This window comes from Equus przewalskii, chromosome 26, assembly GCF_037783145.1.
Source record: "Equus przewalskii isolate Varuska chromosome 26, EquPr2, whole genome shotgun sequence".
Classification (NCBI taxonomy): Eukaryota; Metazoa; Chordata; class Mammalia; order Perissodactyla; family Equidae; genus Equus; species Equus przewalskii.
This window is the reverse complement of record NC_091856.1, coordinates 37,644,565-37,659,989: the sequence shown is the minus strand read 5'-3', so window position 1 is coordinate 37,659,989 and position 15,425 is coordinate 37,644,565. Positions and strand designations below refer to the sequence as shown.

General features: G+C 59.8%; 1 protein-coding gene across 8 annotated transcripts in view; it reads right to left on the bottom strand.

Moving 5' to 3' along the window:
• Nucleotides 1-15,425, bottom strand: part of CCDC187 (coiled-coil domain containing 187) — a 53,900-nt gene that overhangs the window by 16,364 nt on the left and 22,111 nt on the right. For all 8 annotated transcript variants that reach the window (XR_011533565.1, XR_011533564.1, XM_070596316.1 and 5 more), the window contains 7 exons: nucleotides 11,347-11,459; nucleotides 6,629-6,711; nucleotides 6,198-6,311; nucleotides 5,213-5,334; nucleotides 4,997-5,088; nucleotides 1,504-1,589; nucleotides 676-860 (listed from right to left, as the gene is read on the bottom strand). Coding sequence is in view for 6 of the 8 variants with exons in the window: in XM_070596316.1 (XP_070452417.1) it covers nucleotides 676-860; nucleotides 1,504-1,589; nucleotides 4,997-5,088; nucleotides 5,213-5,334; nucleotides 6,198-6,311; nucleotides 6,629-6,711; nucleotides 11,347-11,459 (795 nt within the window). In the remaining 2 variants the exon portion in view is untranslated. The remainder of the gene's footprint in view (nucleotides 1-675; nucleotides 861-1,503; nucleotides 1,590-4,996; nucleotides 5,089-5,212; nucleotides 5,335-6,197; nucleotides 6,312-6,628; nucleotides 6,712-11,346; nucleotides 11,460-15,425) is intronic.

Sequence of the window (15,425 nt, the reverse complement as noted above, 5' to 3'; positions counted from 1 at the left end):
CCCTTTGGGGAAGGAGGCTGGGGCCATGATGGAGCAAAACACCCACAGCCCAGCATGCTGGTAAACCGCAGGTGAGGATCTTAACCAGAATCATCATTTTGGAGGCCGATGCAGGAACATCAGGAAGCTTTAAAACAATGCATTCTCACTGACACGGCAATTCCATCTCTAGGAATTACCTTAAGGAGTTAGGTCTCGGAGGGTCAGGTCTAATGACACAAAGCTGGAAGCAATGGGAGGGCCCAGCTATGGGGCTGGCTAAAGGATCTGGATGGGTCTGCGCTGGGGCCCTGGATGCTGCAGCGGTGACGGAGGAACGCGGAAAGGTTCTCTTGACGTTTAAGTGAGAACTCGTTACAGTTTGCGTGCTATTTCGAACGTTGTTTAAACAGCCACACGTGTTCCTCCCTCGACACGAGCTGGCCAGACAGACTGGCAAGCGGCCGAGACTATCTCGGAGAGCTGGGACTGCAGGTGGCTTTAATGGATTTATTTTTGGTACTTCACTGCCTTATCTAACTTTCTGCAAACACCCATCATTACTTGGGTCAGTACAAGGTGTTCCCAGCGACGCTGTCAGAAGCGGGATCCCGTTGCAGGACGGCCCAGGGGCGGGGCCTGAGCGGGGCGGCTCCCCCCTCCCCGCCCCCGCCGGCGCGGTGCGCATGCGCTCACCCTCGCTGACGCTCCAGCCAGTCCAGCTGGGCGCTCATCGCCTCGAGCGCCTTCTGGCGCAGGCGCAGCTGCCTGATGTGGTGCTGCGCGCGCAGCTCCTCCTCCCGCAGGCTCTGCTGGAGCATCTGGAGTGTGAAGCGCCTGAAGGCCCCGGGCGTGGTCCTCTGGGGCCCCTCCGGGCTCCTCTGGGGCGGGGCAGACCGACCGGGCCGCGTCACCACCACTGAGCTTCCAGGCTGCTCCTGGGACCGGCCTCCCTCCATAGGAGGAGCGCCCAGTCGGGGTGGGGGCGGCGCGGGAGGAGGCCACCGCCTCCTCCAGGAAGCCCTCCTGGACTGCCCATCCCACTCATCCCTTTGTCGTGTCTCCCTTTCCCCCAGCGGGGTACCCCCCTCCGACTGTGAGGTCCAGAAGGCAGGGCGAGGTCCTTATCATCTTGGCCTCGTGCCCAGCCCTGGGATCCCGGCCAGGCACCTGCTTGTGCTCTAGAGGGTCCGGGAAAGGGTGGGCTACCCGCCTTGAAATGCGTAACCTGGGCGGCGGAAGCTAACCCTGCCCGAAGCAGCCTCTTGAAATGCCTGCCCTCACCTACCACCGGGGGTGGGAGGAAGGGGCTTGGGGAAATGTTAATTGGAAAAATGGGTGATGCCCATGGCAGGGAGAGCCTCCCCCAGCTCAGGACCCACAGCAGAGACCCCCTGGGTGCAGACTCCCGGAGAGGCAGGTCCCAGCACCTGATGGCCTCCAGCAGCTGAGGGGGAATTTGGGTCTAATCTGCTGTGGGTGCCTCCCCTGGACCCCACTCCTATAGGGGACCTCTCTCTGTACCTGGTGGGTGGAGTTGTCCCAAGGGTAGAGCCTGGCCGGGGGCAGCTGGGTGGTGGCTTGGTCTGGCCTCCCTTCCTGCATGAGCTCTGAGGACAGAAAGCAGGCCATGGTTGGGGCACATAGGGGTTCTGAGCAGCCTCAGGTCACACGGGTTCCATGGGCCTTTTCTCCAGGAGGGCCTCACAAAGGTAGGATGTCTGGGGCGGTTTAATGCCCCCCACATACACACAGCTTCACACCAAATCTTCCCAAGGCGGAGCCAGAAGGAACCATCTGTCCTTTTCCTGATATGAAATCCCGGGTGTGAACCCCCTGACCAGGCAAATACCAGACCCAAGGCAGAGGGACTCAGAAATGACTTAGTCCCGTTGCTTCACTTCCACAAAAGGAGAAACCGAGGCCCAGAGAGAGAGAAGGATCTGTTCGAGGTCCAGCACCAAGCAGGCGGGGTGACAGCAGAGCCCGAATTCCCAGCTTAAGCAGCTCCCTTGCCGCTGACCTCTGCTGGCCACCCTGCAGTGCTGAGTGTGATGGAAAAGGGACCCTATACTTTTAAAAATGTCATTTGAGGACTTACACTTCCCCCCAAGAGAGAGAGTAAAGGGATTGGATTGTGGATTTACTGTCCCACTGAAACAAAAACTTAAAAAAACAACTAAACAAAAAAGTACGAATGTATATGTATACCTACATACACAAATATTCACACAGACACATATATGAAAGAATGGTTTTCCAGACACTGGACCTCAGGCACCATAGCACAGCGATGCACAGCGATCCCTGAGAGATGGAAAACAAATGAGGTGAGACCTCTGATTGCCACAGCTTGCTGCCTGGAGAGAGTTTCTAGGCTGCAGTGCAGGGAAGGGGAGCTGAGGCAGAGGCTGGCAGACCCCCTGGGTAAAGAAAATGGAGCTGAGAGTCTGGAGAGACCAAGGCAGCTAGAGCTCGTGGGATGGAGCAGCAGAGAGAAGAGAGCCACACAGAGAGAACCCAGGAGATCTGTGGGATGTCTCCCTTAAGCCTCCGCGATCGGTGATCACATGTAGGTGATAGGGTAAAAAGCATCCAGAAGGAACAGGAGGGTGGGACTTATGCTAGTCTCCACTAGCCCGGCTGCGAAATCTCATGATTCACGGGTCTTAGGGCAGAGTGCACATAAGGTCCTGCTTTGGTCCCAGCCAGAGCCCTGCTCTGAATCCGCCTAACAGATCAAAAGCAGGACCTGGAAGGATCAGCCAGCTTCCCAGTAACTGCTTCCCGGAACAAAGCTTCTGACTGTGCGTGTGGGAACCTGCCCATCCAGCACCCAACAAGGGGAGCTTCGCAGCATCCAGCAGGTGTGTGGAAAGCAGGAAACATGACCCACAGTGAGAATAATCGATCAACTAGCAGAGAAAGACATTTAGAGTTTTTATAGCGTATTCCATATGTTTGAAAAGTTAAGTAGAATCATGGAGGATATAAAAAAGGTCCAAATGGAACTTTTAGAGATGAAAACTAAAACATCTGAGATGAAAGACACTTGATGGGATTAACAGCAGATTAGACGTTGCAGAAGAAAAGATTAATGAACTTGAAGACATAGCAACAGAAACTATGTGAAAGAAACACAGAGACGGAAAAAGCATCCCCCCCAAAAAAGGTCAGAGCTTTTTGAGTTCACAGCTGCAAGTGGCCCAATGTTCAGGCCTAACATACATATATGTATGTGTCTCCACATGTGTATGTATACATACGTGTATACATACAGTTAAAAGATCTTTGAGTCTTTAACAACAATGTATCGTGGAATTTATAAAATACAAAAAGTAAAATGCATGACAACAGCATGGAAGTCCAGAAAAGGAGAAACTGGGGTGTTGGAAGAGCCGTCTGGAGGCGAAGTGGCAGACCGTCCCTGGAAGGTAGACAGCATGTACCATGAGTCCAGGCAACCACCAGATACCAGTTACGGCGCAGAAGCCAACCACAGAGATAGAATCATAAAAGAAAACTTGTTTAACAAAAGGAGGCAGAAAAAGAGAAAGAAGGGAACAAAAGACAGATGAGACAAAGGAAAACACAGAGCAAGATGATCGACTCAAACCTGCCCATCGGGATAATCGTGTTAAACGCACACGGTGCAAGGCTCCGATGGAAACGCAGAGATCGCCAGATCGGATAAGGGAAAACATAGCCAGACCCAGCTCTCCGCCGCCTACAGGAGCGCGTTTGAAATACGAAGACACAACTAAGTTAGGAGGAGGAGGGGGAGGACACGCCACGTGCACACCAGTTACAAGAAAGCTGGAGCAGCCAGATTAGTGTCACACAGTGGATTTCAGAGCAGAGCGTATTGCCGGGGTAGAGAGGGTTATTCATAATGACATATGAGAAAGGGGCAACGCATCAGCACAGAATAATCCTGAATGTTTATGTGCTGATGTCAGAGCCTCAGAAGAAGGAAGAAGAGCTAAGAACGGCAAGGGGAAATAGACAAATCCACAGTTACGGTGGCTGCTTCAGCACCCTGTCTCAAGAATTGACAGGAAAATCCAGAGGATACGGTACGTTTGAACAACACTCCATCCAACGGCAGCAGCAAACCCAGCAAACCCATTCTTTTTAAGAGCACCTGGAACATCCACCAAGATAGGCCAGATTTTGGGAAAAACCCCAGTTTCATGCAGAGTCATATGAAAATGCTTTATGAGCATGATGAAATTAAACTAGGAGTTCATGACAGGAGCAGCGAAGTGACCAGCTCACAGCCTGCCAACACCAGCTCTGCCGAGGGCTGGAGGCTCTGGGAGGGTTTAAGGCCATGCCTGCAGGGCCCCTATTTGCCAACACGGGACACACAGTCAGGGGAGTTGGCCCGGATATTTACGGGCCAGGCACTTGAGAGGCCTCAGGGAAAACCACTCAGGGAGGGAGCAGGCCCACTGGTGGGCCTGGAAGAGCGGAGGATCCCCTGCTCCAGGAAGGGGCTGAGACAGGCTGTAACCAGAGCTTCAGGGAGATGGGGACGGCCACCTGGGGGTCTGCTAGGAGCAGGGCTGGAGGCGCTGAGGCTGCCTCTGCCCCGGAGCGGGGTGCGCAGGGCCGGAGGACACCCCCATGCTCTTCTCTACTCGGCCACGGCCCCTGGGATTGGGCTGTTACACGGAGCATGTCACTGAAAGCTTTCTTGCTGAGATCCAGGCTCACTGTCCCCCAGGTCAGTGTGGGTGGGGACGGTGGCTGTGTGTCCACTTGCTGGCTCAGTGGGTGCCCACCCTGCCCTTACAAGCAGGAGGCAGTGTTCCCGAAGGTCAGTGACACGGTTCTGGCATCAGATAGACTTAGTTTCAAATCCCGGTTCTGCCCTCACCGGGTGGCCTTGGGCAAGTCACCCCTCACTGGGGGCCTCTCTGTTGTGAGCCTGACTCAGGTACCCCCTCGGGGTCCGTGCAGGGAGGTGCTCCGGGCACAGGTGAAGCGCCTGGGGTGGCGTGAGGACGCTCACCTGCAGAAGCTGACTTGCCTGCGGGACTCTCCCGCCCTTCCTCGGGGCCCTGGGAGGGCACAGCGTCGTCTCCGCCCAGGGGGGGGTGTGATCTGCCGGGTGAGAAAGCGCAGAAGACTCCCAGCTCCCGCCGCACCAGCCCTGACGCCTGTCCGAGACCCCCACCGGCTCCCTTCTACGTTGGGAGGGGCCGTGGGCCCCCGCCCTGGACCCAACCTGGGTCTAGCTGTCATGCTGCTCCGAGGGGTCGTCAGCTCCGGGTCCCCAGACTCCCGTGGCCACTCAGGCTCTGACGCCGTTTCCAGCGGGGCCTGGGTGGAGTGTTTCTCCATCAGCAGCTGTGAGCACAGGAAGGCGGCATGCTTGTGGAGGACGAACGAGGCAGCCTCACAACCAGGGGGCCAGGCCGGGTCCCTGGGAGGAGCCCGAGGCCAGGCAGGTCTCCAACTTCAGGGACCTCGTTTGTCCAACCTCCACGGGGGGCCAACAGCCCCCTCCCCGGCCACCAGAGAGAGCCAAGCATGGCAGTGGGGGGAGAGTGGCAGGTGCCCAGCAGATCAAGGACACAAAAGAAAGAGTCACTTCTCAGAAGGCTTGTCACATCCAAGCAGACCACAGACAGCGGCCTCCTGGTCCTCACCCACTAGCCCTAGGCTTGGTGCCGTCTTCCCCTTTGTGGGGCGGTGCTGCCCCACTGCCTGACCAGCAAGTGCTGCCTATCTGATGGACTCAACGATGCCAGCACAAGGGGCTGGGCAGAGGCGGGCTCAGACGTGGGTCCCCTTCCCTTCCGATCAGCACCCACACACCTTGGCTGTGAGCTCCAGTGGAGAGCCTGCAGCTCAGATGCCAACAGCCGGGGACACGGGACACTCAGACAGTCATCTGTGCCCCCAGCCAGGTGCCCCCAGGACATAAGCAGGCCAAAACATCCTGTTTCTGCTTTGAAATGAGTGTCCTTGCATAGCCTGTTGAGACGGCCCCTAGCAGGCAGAGCACTCTGCTCTTCGGCGGGGGGTGGGGGGAGGCAGAGCCCCCCTTCAGTCGGCGGCACATCTGCAGCCTCCCCAGCTTCACCCTCCTCAAAGGCAGGCGGCCCCCATGCCGCGAGGCGGGCCTTAGGCTCAGGGGGCGGGAGGGGCTGCGCTGGCCCTTGGCGGGAGCGGCGCCTGCTCGGGAAGGCCCTCGGAGGGCCTCTGACCTGCAGCCGGTGTTTGAAGAGCAGCTCATCCAGGGCCTTCTGCGTCTCTTGGACTTCCAGCTTCGCCCGCTGCTGCAGCAGGGCCAGTGCCCGCTCCTGCTTCTGCTGCTCCAGCTGCAGGGGGGGCCCGAGCCTCAGGATTCTCGGAGGCCCAGGCAGGCTGCCCCCCATGACTCCCCGGCAAGCCCTCAGCTGGAGAGGGCAGGTGGGTGCCCTCCCAAGGACCCCACACATGGCGGGCCCTCCCTCCAGCCCGCCGACTTGCTCCCCGCTCTCGCCAGCCTCCCCCGCCTCTAATTCAACAACTCCCTGCGTTGGAGCCTCTTCTGCTCAGCCTCAGGGGGACAAGGGCTGCTCCCAGCTCACCCAAAACAGAAGAGGCCTAAAGGGACACAGCTGTCATCAGCCGGACAGGACAGGGGTGGACACACCTTCAGTGACTCGAGAAAGTGCAGGAACTTCTGCTGGATGTCGGCAAGGTGACCGGAACGCAGCCCGCCAGGCTCCCACTCTCCTGCAGAAACCATGGAGAAGCGGGCAGTGAGCGGCCTGGGGCCCCCTCGGGCCCCCCTTGCTGGGCACAGAGGGAGGAGTCCAGGGGCTGGGGCTGGGCTGGCCTCCAACCACAGCCAGCCCTCTGTGGAGGGGCCGCAGAGGCAGAAGGAGACAGATGGCTGCGGCATCACCTCGACCTTCCCCAGGGGCTCGTTCTGCCAGACCCTTGGCCACACTCCCCCCCAGGAGCCACGGCCGAGTGTGCAGAGACGACGGCGGCTGAGAACAAGGACTTTGCCACCAGACAGACCTCAGCTAGGCCTGCATTCACTGGGTGGGCTAGGCCTGCGTTTACTGGGTGGCCTGGAGCAGGTCACTAGCTCACCGGAGCCTCGGCGGGGTGTCATTGGGGGGGAGCTAGGGGTAACATGCGCAGAGAGGTGCAGGCTGAGGGCTCCTTGGGGTCTCTGGGATTGTTCCAGAGAGTCACTGTGGAAACCTCACCCCCCAGGATGGGGAAGTCCCCAAGGGCAGCCCAGAGACTTCTTCCCTTTGGTGGCCCCGAGGGCCCAGCTTGCACTCTGCACACAGCTGATGCTCCTTGGCCCCATGGAGGCTGCCTCTAGGGGTGACGCCATGGTGGGGGCGGGGGGGGGGGTGGCCAGTGTGCTCCTGCTCCTTTCTCACCCCACCCTCCAGCTTCTCTGCCTGGGTCCTGGTGAGAGCAGGCAGAGGAGGGCACGGAGCATGGTGGGCTCACTCTCAGGGCCCAGCTCCCAGTCTGAATGGCGAAGCCCTCTTGAGGACCCCTTGGATAGGCTGGTGAGTATGCAGAGAGAATAGCGTTCTCTCCCTGCACTCTCCTTCCCAGAACAGAGCAGTTCAGCTCTCCACGCTAGAGCAGTTAAAGAGCTGTGAACAACAGCTAAACCAGTTCCTGGGCACTTCCCTGGCAGCTGAGAGAACACTAGCACCGAGCCAGGGGAGAAGCCAGGCTCCGGATGCCTGGGGTGTACTGAACGCTCAGTGATGTGAGCAGTGCTCCCTCCCTCCCTCCTCCCAGCTACCTGGCCCCCACAGGAAATGACAGCACTTTTAGGAACTGGTTTCAAGTGTCTGTTCTGAGCTGAAGTTTCCTCGAGAAGGGAAAAACCCTCCCTTGCTTTTGTTTTGTGGCCCTCGAGAGAAGCTGGAGCCAGAGAAGGTGCCCAGTCCGCCACCAGCCCCGCCAGCCTGAGTTCCCACTCATTAGGCTCCCAAGAGCTCCAGAGGCCCGAGGCCCCAGCCCTCGGCTGAGGAAGGGCATTCCTGGTCATCTCTGGCCGTGCCAGCACCCCGACAGGTCTCCAGGGAGACACAGCTGCGTGCCTCTGAGCACTGAGCCGTGACCCAGGAGAAAGCAGACTGACCCCAAGATAGGCCCGGCCCTGGCCTGCCAAGCTGCTGGCAGCCCCCAGAGACTGCCGGAGTCACCCGCTGAGCAGAGGACAGCAGTGGTCTCGCTCCAAACTCCTCTAATGACAACTGGGGAGGAGCCCCAAGAATCCAGCACCACAGCCGCCCGAAAGCACCCAGCAGCTCAGGAGCCAATGGGGTGAAGTAATGAGTGCTCAGCAGGTGGAAGTTGTTATTGTTGCCAACGCTGCTGCTGCTGCTGCTGAGGATGATGATGACAACCGCGTACGTTCTCAGTTATAGGGCTGAGGCCGGGAGAATCACGGCCTCAAGTCCGAATGAAGCTGACAGACACCCGCCCTGGCGGGAGAGCCTTGTCTCAGGCGAGGGCTTCGCCATCCCACACGGCAGCCGGCAGACACACGTCCCGTTTACGTCTAAGCTTACAAGAAGAGGAAATGTAAAATTCCACCCTTCGGTCACATCAGCCATGTTTCAATGGCTAGACAGCCACGTGTAGTTGGTTGGTGCTACCATACTGGATAGCCCGGAATTTAGAACATCCCCCTCATCACAGAAAGTCCAGTTAGACAATAATGCTAGATGCTGGAGTCTAGAAAGTTCTATCGGACAACTCTGTGCGAGATGTTGGAGTCTAGAAGATTCTGTTGGACAGCACTGGTCTAGGTGTTTGAGTCTAGAAAGTTCTATTAGACAATCTTGTGCTACATGTTTGAGTCTAGAAAGTTCTATAGGACAGCACTGGTCTAGATGTTTGAGTCTAAAAAGTAAGTTCTGTAGGACAGCGCTGGTCTAGATGTTTCAGCCTAGAAAGCTCTACTGGACAGCAGACCCAAGCACAGGGAAGGCGGGCGGAGGGACTTGGCACAGCCAGCCAGCAGTGGTAGCAGTTAATGGCACCACAGAGGCTGTCCTCACAGCCGACTGGCTCTGTCTTAACTCCCTGGGTCCTCACATCACCCCATTTGACAGATGGGGGAAGCCAATGGTCAAGAGGGGCTGGGGCTGCCTGGGCTCTCCCAGCTTTCCGGAACATACAGCTGTGCCCAGGTTCCTGGCAGCTGCTCCAGCTGCCATCAGACCAGCCCTGGAGAAGGTCTTCAGGCAGCCAAGGGCCCAGGTGTGGACGCAGTGGAGAGAGGGGCTGTCCCCACTGTCCCCTGAAGCTGCCAAAGCAGGTGGCTCCCGGGACCGCACCCCTACCTTGCTGCAGGGTGCCCCTGGCGGAGCCTCCACAGGGGCTCTGGCATCGTGGCCCCAACAGTAGGCAGGCCACCCAAGATGGAGGAGCCACCGCTGCTGCTCGTCTCCGCAGGGATGTCGGTGGGGTTGCGGGTAGGGAGAGGGCTGCCCCCTGCGAGGGGAGGGCCAGAGCCTGACCCCTCTGCAGGATCCTGGCCAGGAGGCGGCCACCCAGCTGTGGTCAGCAATTGCCCTGGACCCTCCCAGAGGCTGGCTGGCCCCCTGCTCAGGCAGCCTTCCAGAAGCACAGAGTTGGGGGGGACAGAGCACTGGCATCCAGGTCTGAGCCCTGGTCCCAGCCCGTCCCTGGGTGCCCCCAGGCACATCATTGCCCATCTCTGGGCCGCACTTCCTCAGGCGAGGGGCAGCTGGAAGCTCCAGCTAGGCATCTACCCGCTTCCGGTGGATTCTCTTCCTTGGCACTGATCGCTGTGGACCTGAGGTGCTGTGCATTGTCACTTGTGCATCTTCTGACCACCCGCCCCACCCCCCCATAAAGGCAGGCACCTTGAGGGTGGGGTCTGGTCTCGGGTTAGTGCCAGGCACAACAGGTGCCCGGCAAGTATGTGTCAAATGAGGGAGGGAGGAGTGAGTGTCCTGGGGGGCTGCTGAGGCTCCTGGCCCCTTGCGAGACTGGGAGAGGCAGAGCCCAGGCCGGGCTCCCACTGCAGCCCCACCGCAGGCTGGGAGAGTCCCCCAGAGTGAGAGGCAAGGGAGGGAGAGAGACTAGGTGTGGGATGGGGGTGACTCAGACCCCTCCTCCCTCAGAGGCCTGGGTGAGCCCGACAGGCTCCTTCCACACACACACACACATGCACGTACGTCCACAGCTCACCCACACTCCCCGGGTGGACTCAAGGAGGCCTGCGGGAGTGTTTTTGCAGCGCACAGAGGGCTCTTGCTGCCAGCCCTGAAACAGGCACCTCTGCCCTGCCTGGCCTGGGGCCCTGCGTCTGCCAGGGAAGCCGCTCCTCCGGGAAGGGCCCGCCACACTCCAGCTGCCCCGTGGTGGAACGGCTATGAACCCAGGTCTGTGGCACTCCAGAGCCCAGGGCTGAAATTCCCACCTGCCCTCCTCCGCGGGCACCAGGGTAAAACTGGGGCTGCTAACTCCCCCTGGGCTTTCACAGCCCACAGGCCCCACAGGCCTCGCTGCCCCCGGGGGATGGGCAGCCCCCACCTGGCCCATAAGGAAGTACAGGTTTTATGTGGGGCTGCCCCGCGGGGTGGGGCAGGGTTAGTGGTTCACTCAGAACGCACCTGCACTGCTCGATTCTCTTACAGCAAGACATGAGCATGTTTTACTCCCATTTTTAAAACTTTAGAAGAAACTCAACCGAAAAACAGCAATTAACCAGCAAACGCGCATCCCAGGCCTTTCAGAGTCAGTGCTCAGTTCCCAGCTGCTGTGACTGCCCCTCCAGCCACCCCTCGCTGAGCCCGCCCTGGGCGGAAATGTCCCCACATCCAGCCCACATCCCACTGAGCAGGCCCTGGGGCCCCAGGCCCAGCCTGCTGACAGGACGAAGCCCCAAACCCAGGAAGGAGTGGATGCCGGGCAGGGGCACCACTCCCATGCCCCCTGCCATGCTCCAGCTCTGTGGCCCTGAGCAAGTCCCCTCAGCTGTAACCCAGGAACACACATCCTTCAGCAGCACAGAAGGCAGAAGCCTTGCCGACGGGGTCTGAGAAAGCGTCTGCAGGGTGGCGTCTGCAGAGCGGCCCCAGGAGCCGCTGGTAAGGAAAGAAGCTATTGGCCCCCTCGGAGGAACTATCAATCAAGGCAGAGGCGTGGCAACAGCACAGAGCAAACAGCTGGGTACCACAAGCCTCCCAAAAACTTTAATACTGATGCGTAGACGCTTTCCACATAGAAAAGTCTCTTTCTACATCCACAGGACGTCACTGCAGCGTCGGGCGGTGGAGGGAGTCCCTGGTGGACCACTCTGGCCACCCTACCAGCCAGCCCAGGCCCTGTCTGCAGGCTCGCCCTTACCACAGCTCCGGATGGTCCAGGGCGTGACCAAGCCCGCCCCTCTGGCCGATGGCATCTCCTCCAGCCGCAGGGAGCCGCAGGTGGGGTCCGGTGTGGTTGGCACCCCTCGTGAGCTGGGGACACACAAACACACATGTGAGCAGGGTCGGGCAATGAACATCCATGAGGTGGGAGGCAGCCAGGGGACTTGGGGGCAGGAATCTGATCTGGGCTCCTGTGGCCTGAAGCAGCTCTCAGACCCCCACAGTGTCCAGGGTGGGACCCAAGAGCCAGAGACCTAAGGGGGATGGGCCTGTGGGCAGAGGGACAGGAGGGCAGCCGTGAGCAGCTGGCACCTCCAGATGCTGACACCTGCAGTGTCCACCAGCTCAGCAGGGCCTCATCTGTGAAGTGGCGGCTTGGGGCTGTGCACTGGCAGCCTGGGGGACCAGCTCCCGGCAGGACAGAGGGCAGCCTAGGTCTGACTTCCATGGTCACTGTTGGGCGCTGGACTGGGATCAGGGTGCCCGTTGCCCAGAAGCCCACGCCTGCCCTGGGTCTGCTCCTGGGCAGGGCCCTTTGGGGGAAGCTGCCAAGCGGCTGCTCTGGGAGTAACCGGCCTGGGGCATGCTCTTCCCCTCTGTCAGCCCCTCTGCCGTCTGCTAAGGAGCACTGGCCACCATGCCCAGAGCGCAGCGGGGTTCACAGACCAGCTCTAACCCTCTCCACCATCTTCTCGTGGCTGGCACTGCCGCCTTGTCCATAGAGGGGCCTGAGCCAGCCGGGTGACAGAGGAGGCAGGAGTCAAAGCAGGCTGGCAGGACTCAGAAACCTGCCATCCCTCGGGGCGAGCTTGTTCCACAAACAGGATTAGGAGGAAGGTGTGACGGTGGGCCTTTCCTGAGAGGGCCCCAGCCCAGGTGGGGCGGGAGAGCCATCGAGTGCAGGCGGGCAGCAGCTGCCCAGATTAGGGGTATTAGGGGCACAGAAAATGAACGTGTGAACGGGTGCACACCTCCCTGCCTCGCTTCGTTTCTTAGGATAGACGGTGACCCAGGGCCTGCTTGAGCGACTGAAAACACCACAACACTTGTGGGCCATGGAGACCGGGGCGGGGACTTGGCCCCCTCCAGCAGCCCTCGGGGCCCACAGGCCACAGGTGTTTGTGGAGCACCTGCTGTGTGCCCGGTGCTGTGGGAGCGGGGAATGGGGCGACTCACCACCCTGCCCTGCCCCCACAGCTCACAGTCTTGTAGGGGAGATGGCGTGGAAAAGAGTGTTCCAGAAAGAGGGAGCAGCCCTGGGCCTGAGAAGAGAGGTGCTGATGGGCTCAGGGGCTGAATCTGGGATGACCCCAGGGATGCTGGGGCTGGGGCTGCTCCAGGAATGTGTGCCCATGGAGGGAGAGGTGGGACAAGGTCGCTGCAGGGTCTTCTCCAGGCTCAGGCTCACTCCCTCCTTCCCAATCCTGAACTGAGGATGCCAACCCCCACCGAGCAGATCAACAAACGGCAGGAAGGAGCTACCTCCTGCAAGGGAACGCCCTCAGTTGCCATCAATTGATCAGCTTCTCTCTCAGTTACCTAGAGCGGGGTCAGCAAACATCTCCCGTAAAGGGCCAAACAGTAAAGATCACACTTTGTGGGCCACACGGTGCCTGTCTCTGGGGAAATGACTCAGCTCTGCCGTTGCAGCACGAAAGCAGCCATGCTCATTACATCAGTGATGAGCGGGGCTGTGTGCCAATAAAACTTTATTTACAAAGACAGGTGGTGGGCCTCGGGGTCTGTGGCTTGCTGACCACTCGTCCGGACTTTCTAGGGTGACGGTTCTCAAACTTCAGTGTGCACCAGAATCACCTGGAGGACTTGGGAAAACACTGATCCCTGGGCCCACCCCAGGTGTATCAGATTCAGGAGGGCCAACGTGGGCCGGGGACTCTGCATTTCTAAGGAGTTCCCAGGGAACAGTTTGAGAACTGCTGGACTAGGGGATGGGCATCATGGAAAAACTGCGGCCTCTTGGGTCTAAGCCCTGGGTCTGAAGCTTGGCTCGCCCACACACAAGCTATGTGATCCTGGGCAAAGTCACTTCTCCTCTCCGAGCCTCAGTTTCCCCACCTGTAAAATGGGGCTGAGAACACATCTCACGGGGCTGCTGAAAGCAGCGCATGAGGTGTGGGAAGGCCTGCGGGGAGGCACGCGCTCCACCCGTCTTCCTTCCAGAGATGCCGAGGTGGCCGGCCATCCTGGGGCCCAAGCCCCTCAGAGGGCGGGAAGCCCCCAGATCCTCACCACACACAGGGCTGGTGGCAGGCTGGGCCTCTACCCGGCCACTGAGTGCCGTGGTCCCAGCAGAGAAAGGACGGGGTGGAGTAGATCGTCCCACCCCAACTCAGAAACTGGCCTGAGAGGCAGCAGGACAGGACCAGGCCCTGGAGACGGGAGCTGTGACCCTCATCCTCAGACCCAGGCAGCAGGTGAGGTGACCAGAGGCAGCGCCACAAAGCCGCAGCCCCACGAAGTGGTCAGCAGTGCCTGCTCTTTTAGAAGGGACCTCTCCTGGACGCCCTGAGAGGCCCAGCAAGCCCCTGGGCCCTGATCCCTGAAACAAGGGTGCTGGGTCATCAGGGCACCAAGATCAACCTCTGGAAGATTCTCGCCATCCCTCTGCCCGTTCTCCAGGCCCAGAGGGGAAGCAGCGTATGTGTGTGTGTGTGTGCATGCACATGTGCATGTGTGTGTATGTGCAGGTGTATGTGTGTGTGCTGAAAACAGAAGTCCAGCCCAATGCTGCCCCCTACTGGTGGCAACAATTCAGTTCCACCAACTGGACTGAGGCTGGGCCCTGGGTGGAGAGAGGTGAGGGTGGTTGAGGGAGTGTAGGGGGAACAGCCCCTCCCCTTCAAGGTAGATGACCACTCCCCATTTCCTAGGGAGGACTCTGAGGCTCTCGGGGCGTGTGACTTTGCTCAAGGTCAACAGCTTCAAGCACTGACCCCGGAGTGCCCTGGGGCAGCTCCACGTGATGGGGTGTCAGGCTCCCTCTCCCCAGAGACGCAATCCACCTCCATCTGGATCCCTCGCTCCACAGCTACCCTGTGACCTGCCTGCGGTCTCCACCTTCTGTTTTAGCTGTTAAGCACTATACCCTCCGGCTGGCCCCCAAAGTCCCCTAACTGGGGCACCAAGCCAGGAACAGACTGGGCAAGGTGGATGAGGAGGCGCCCCTGGGGTGGGCCCCAAGTGTTCCAGGTGGGCTCTGGTTGATATTGACAATGGCCAAGCCCAGACCCCTGAGACTGCCCACTGGCCTGACGCCCCCTACCCTCAGCTCTGATGTGTCAAGCCTGGGGTCCGGGAGGACACGTGACTGCACAAGGGGACAGGGCTGCGTGGGGAAGTGCTGCTTGGGGCCAGGCTGGGGACCGCTGCCCCAGGGCACATCAGACCCAGGACAGAGCTGAGAGGGACGGGAGTGGTCCCAGAACCTCTGGGGGGAGATGGCGTGCCATGAAGCCATGGGAAGGAGGACTGGGTGGCACTGGGGACCAGGAGGGCACTGCTGGCCACTGAGGAAGACTGGACAGGGACCCATGCCTGCTCTGGCACGGGAAGGAGATGCCAGGCCTGCGGGTGGGCAGTGGGGCTGAAGGAATAGTTCTTGGTGCAGCAGAGGGGGTCCTTGCAGGAGGAGACCCGAGCGTGTTCATGAACTGGGGAGACTCGGGGCCACAGATGCTCAATGAAGGTTAGGGGTCAGCCGGAAGAAGCTCCCCTGCATAGACCGACCTGTGGAGCCCCCCGTGGACCAGAGCTGCCCAGGGATCAGAGGGGCCCAGGGGCCGAAGGACGCCTCTCCTGAGTGGGAAGCCAGAGCTGCAACGGGCTGGGACACAGCAAAGGATAGGAAGTGACAGCAAAGGGATGGCTGGGAGAGGATGGCCGAGGCTCTGGGGTCTTGGGGTGAGGGTGGGGAGAGCAGAAAGTCCCAACGAAAGCAGTTGCTCGTGCCACATCCCAGGCCCGGGCTGGGCTGGCTGGGCGGACGGTGGGGTAACCGAGGGCCCCCAGCACCCCAGCCCCAGGCCAGTCATCTGT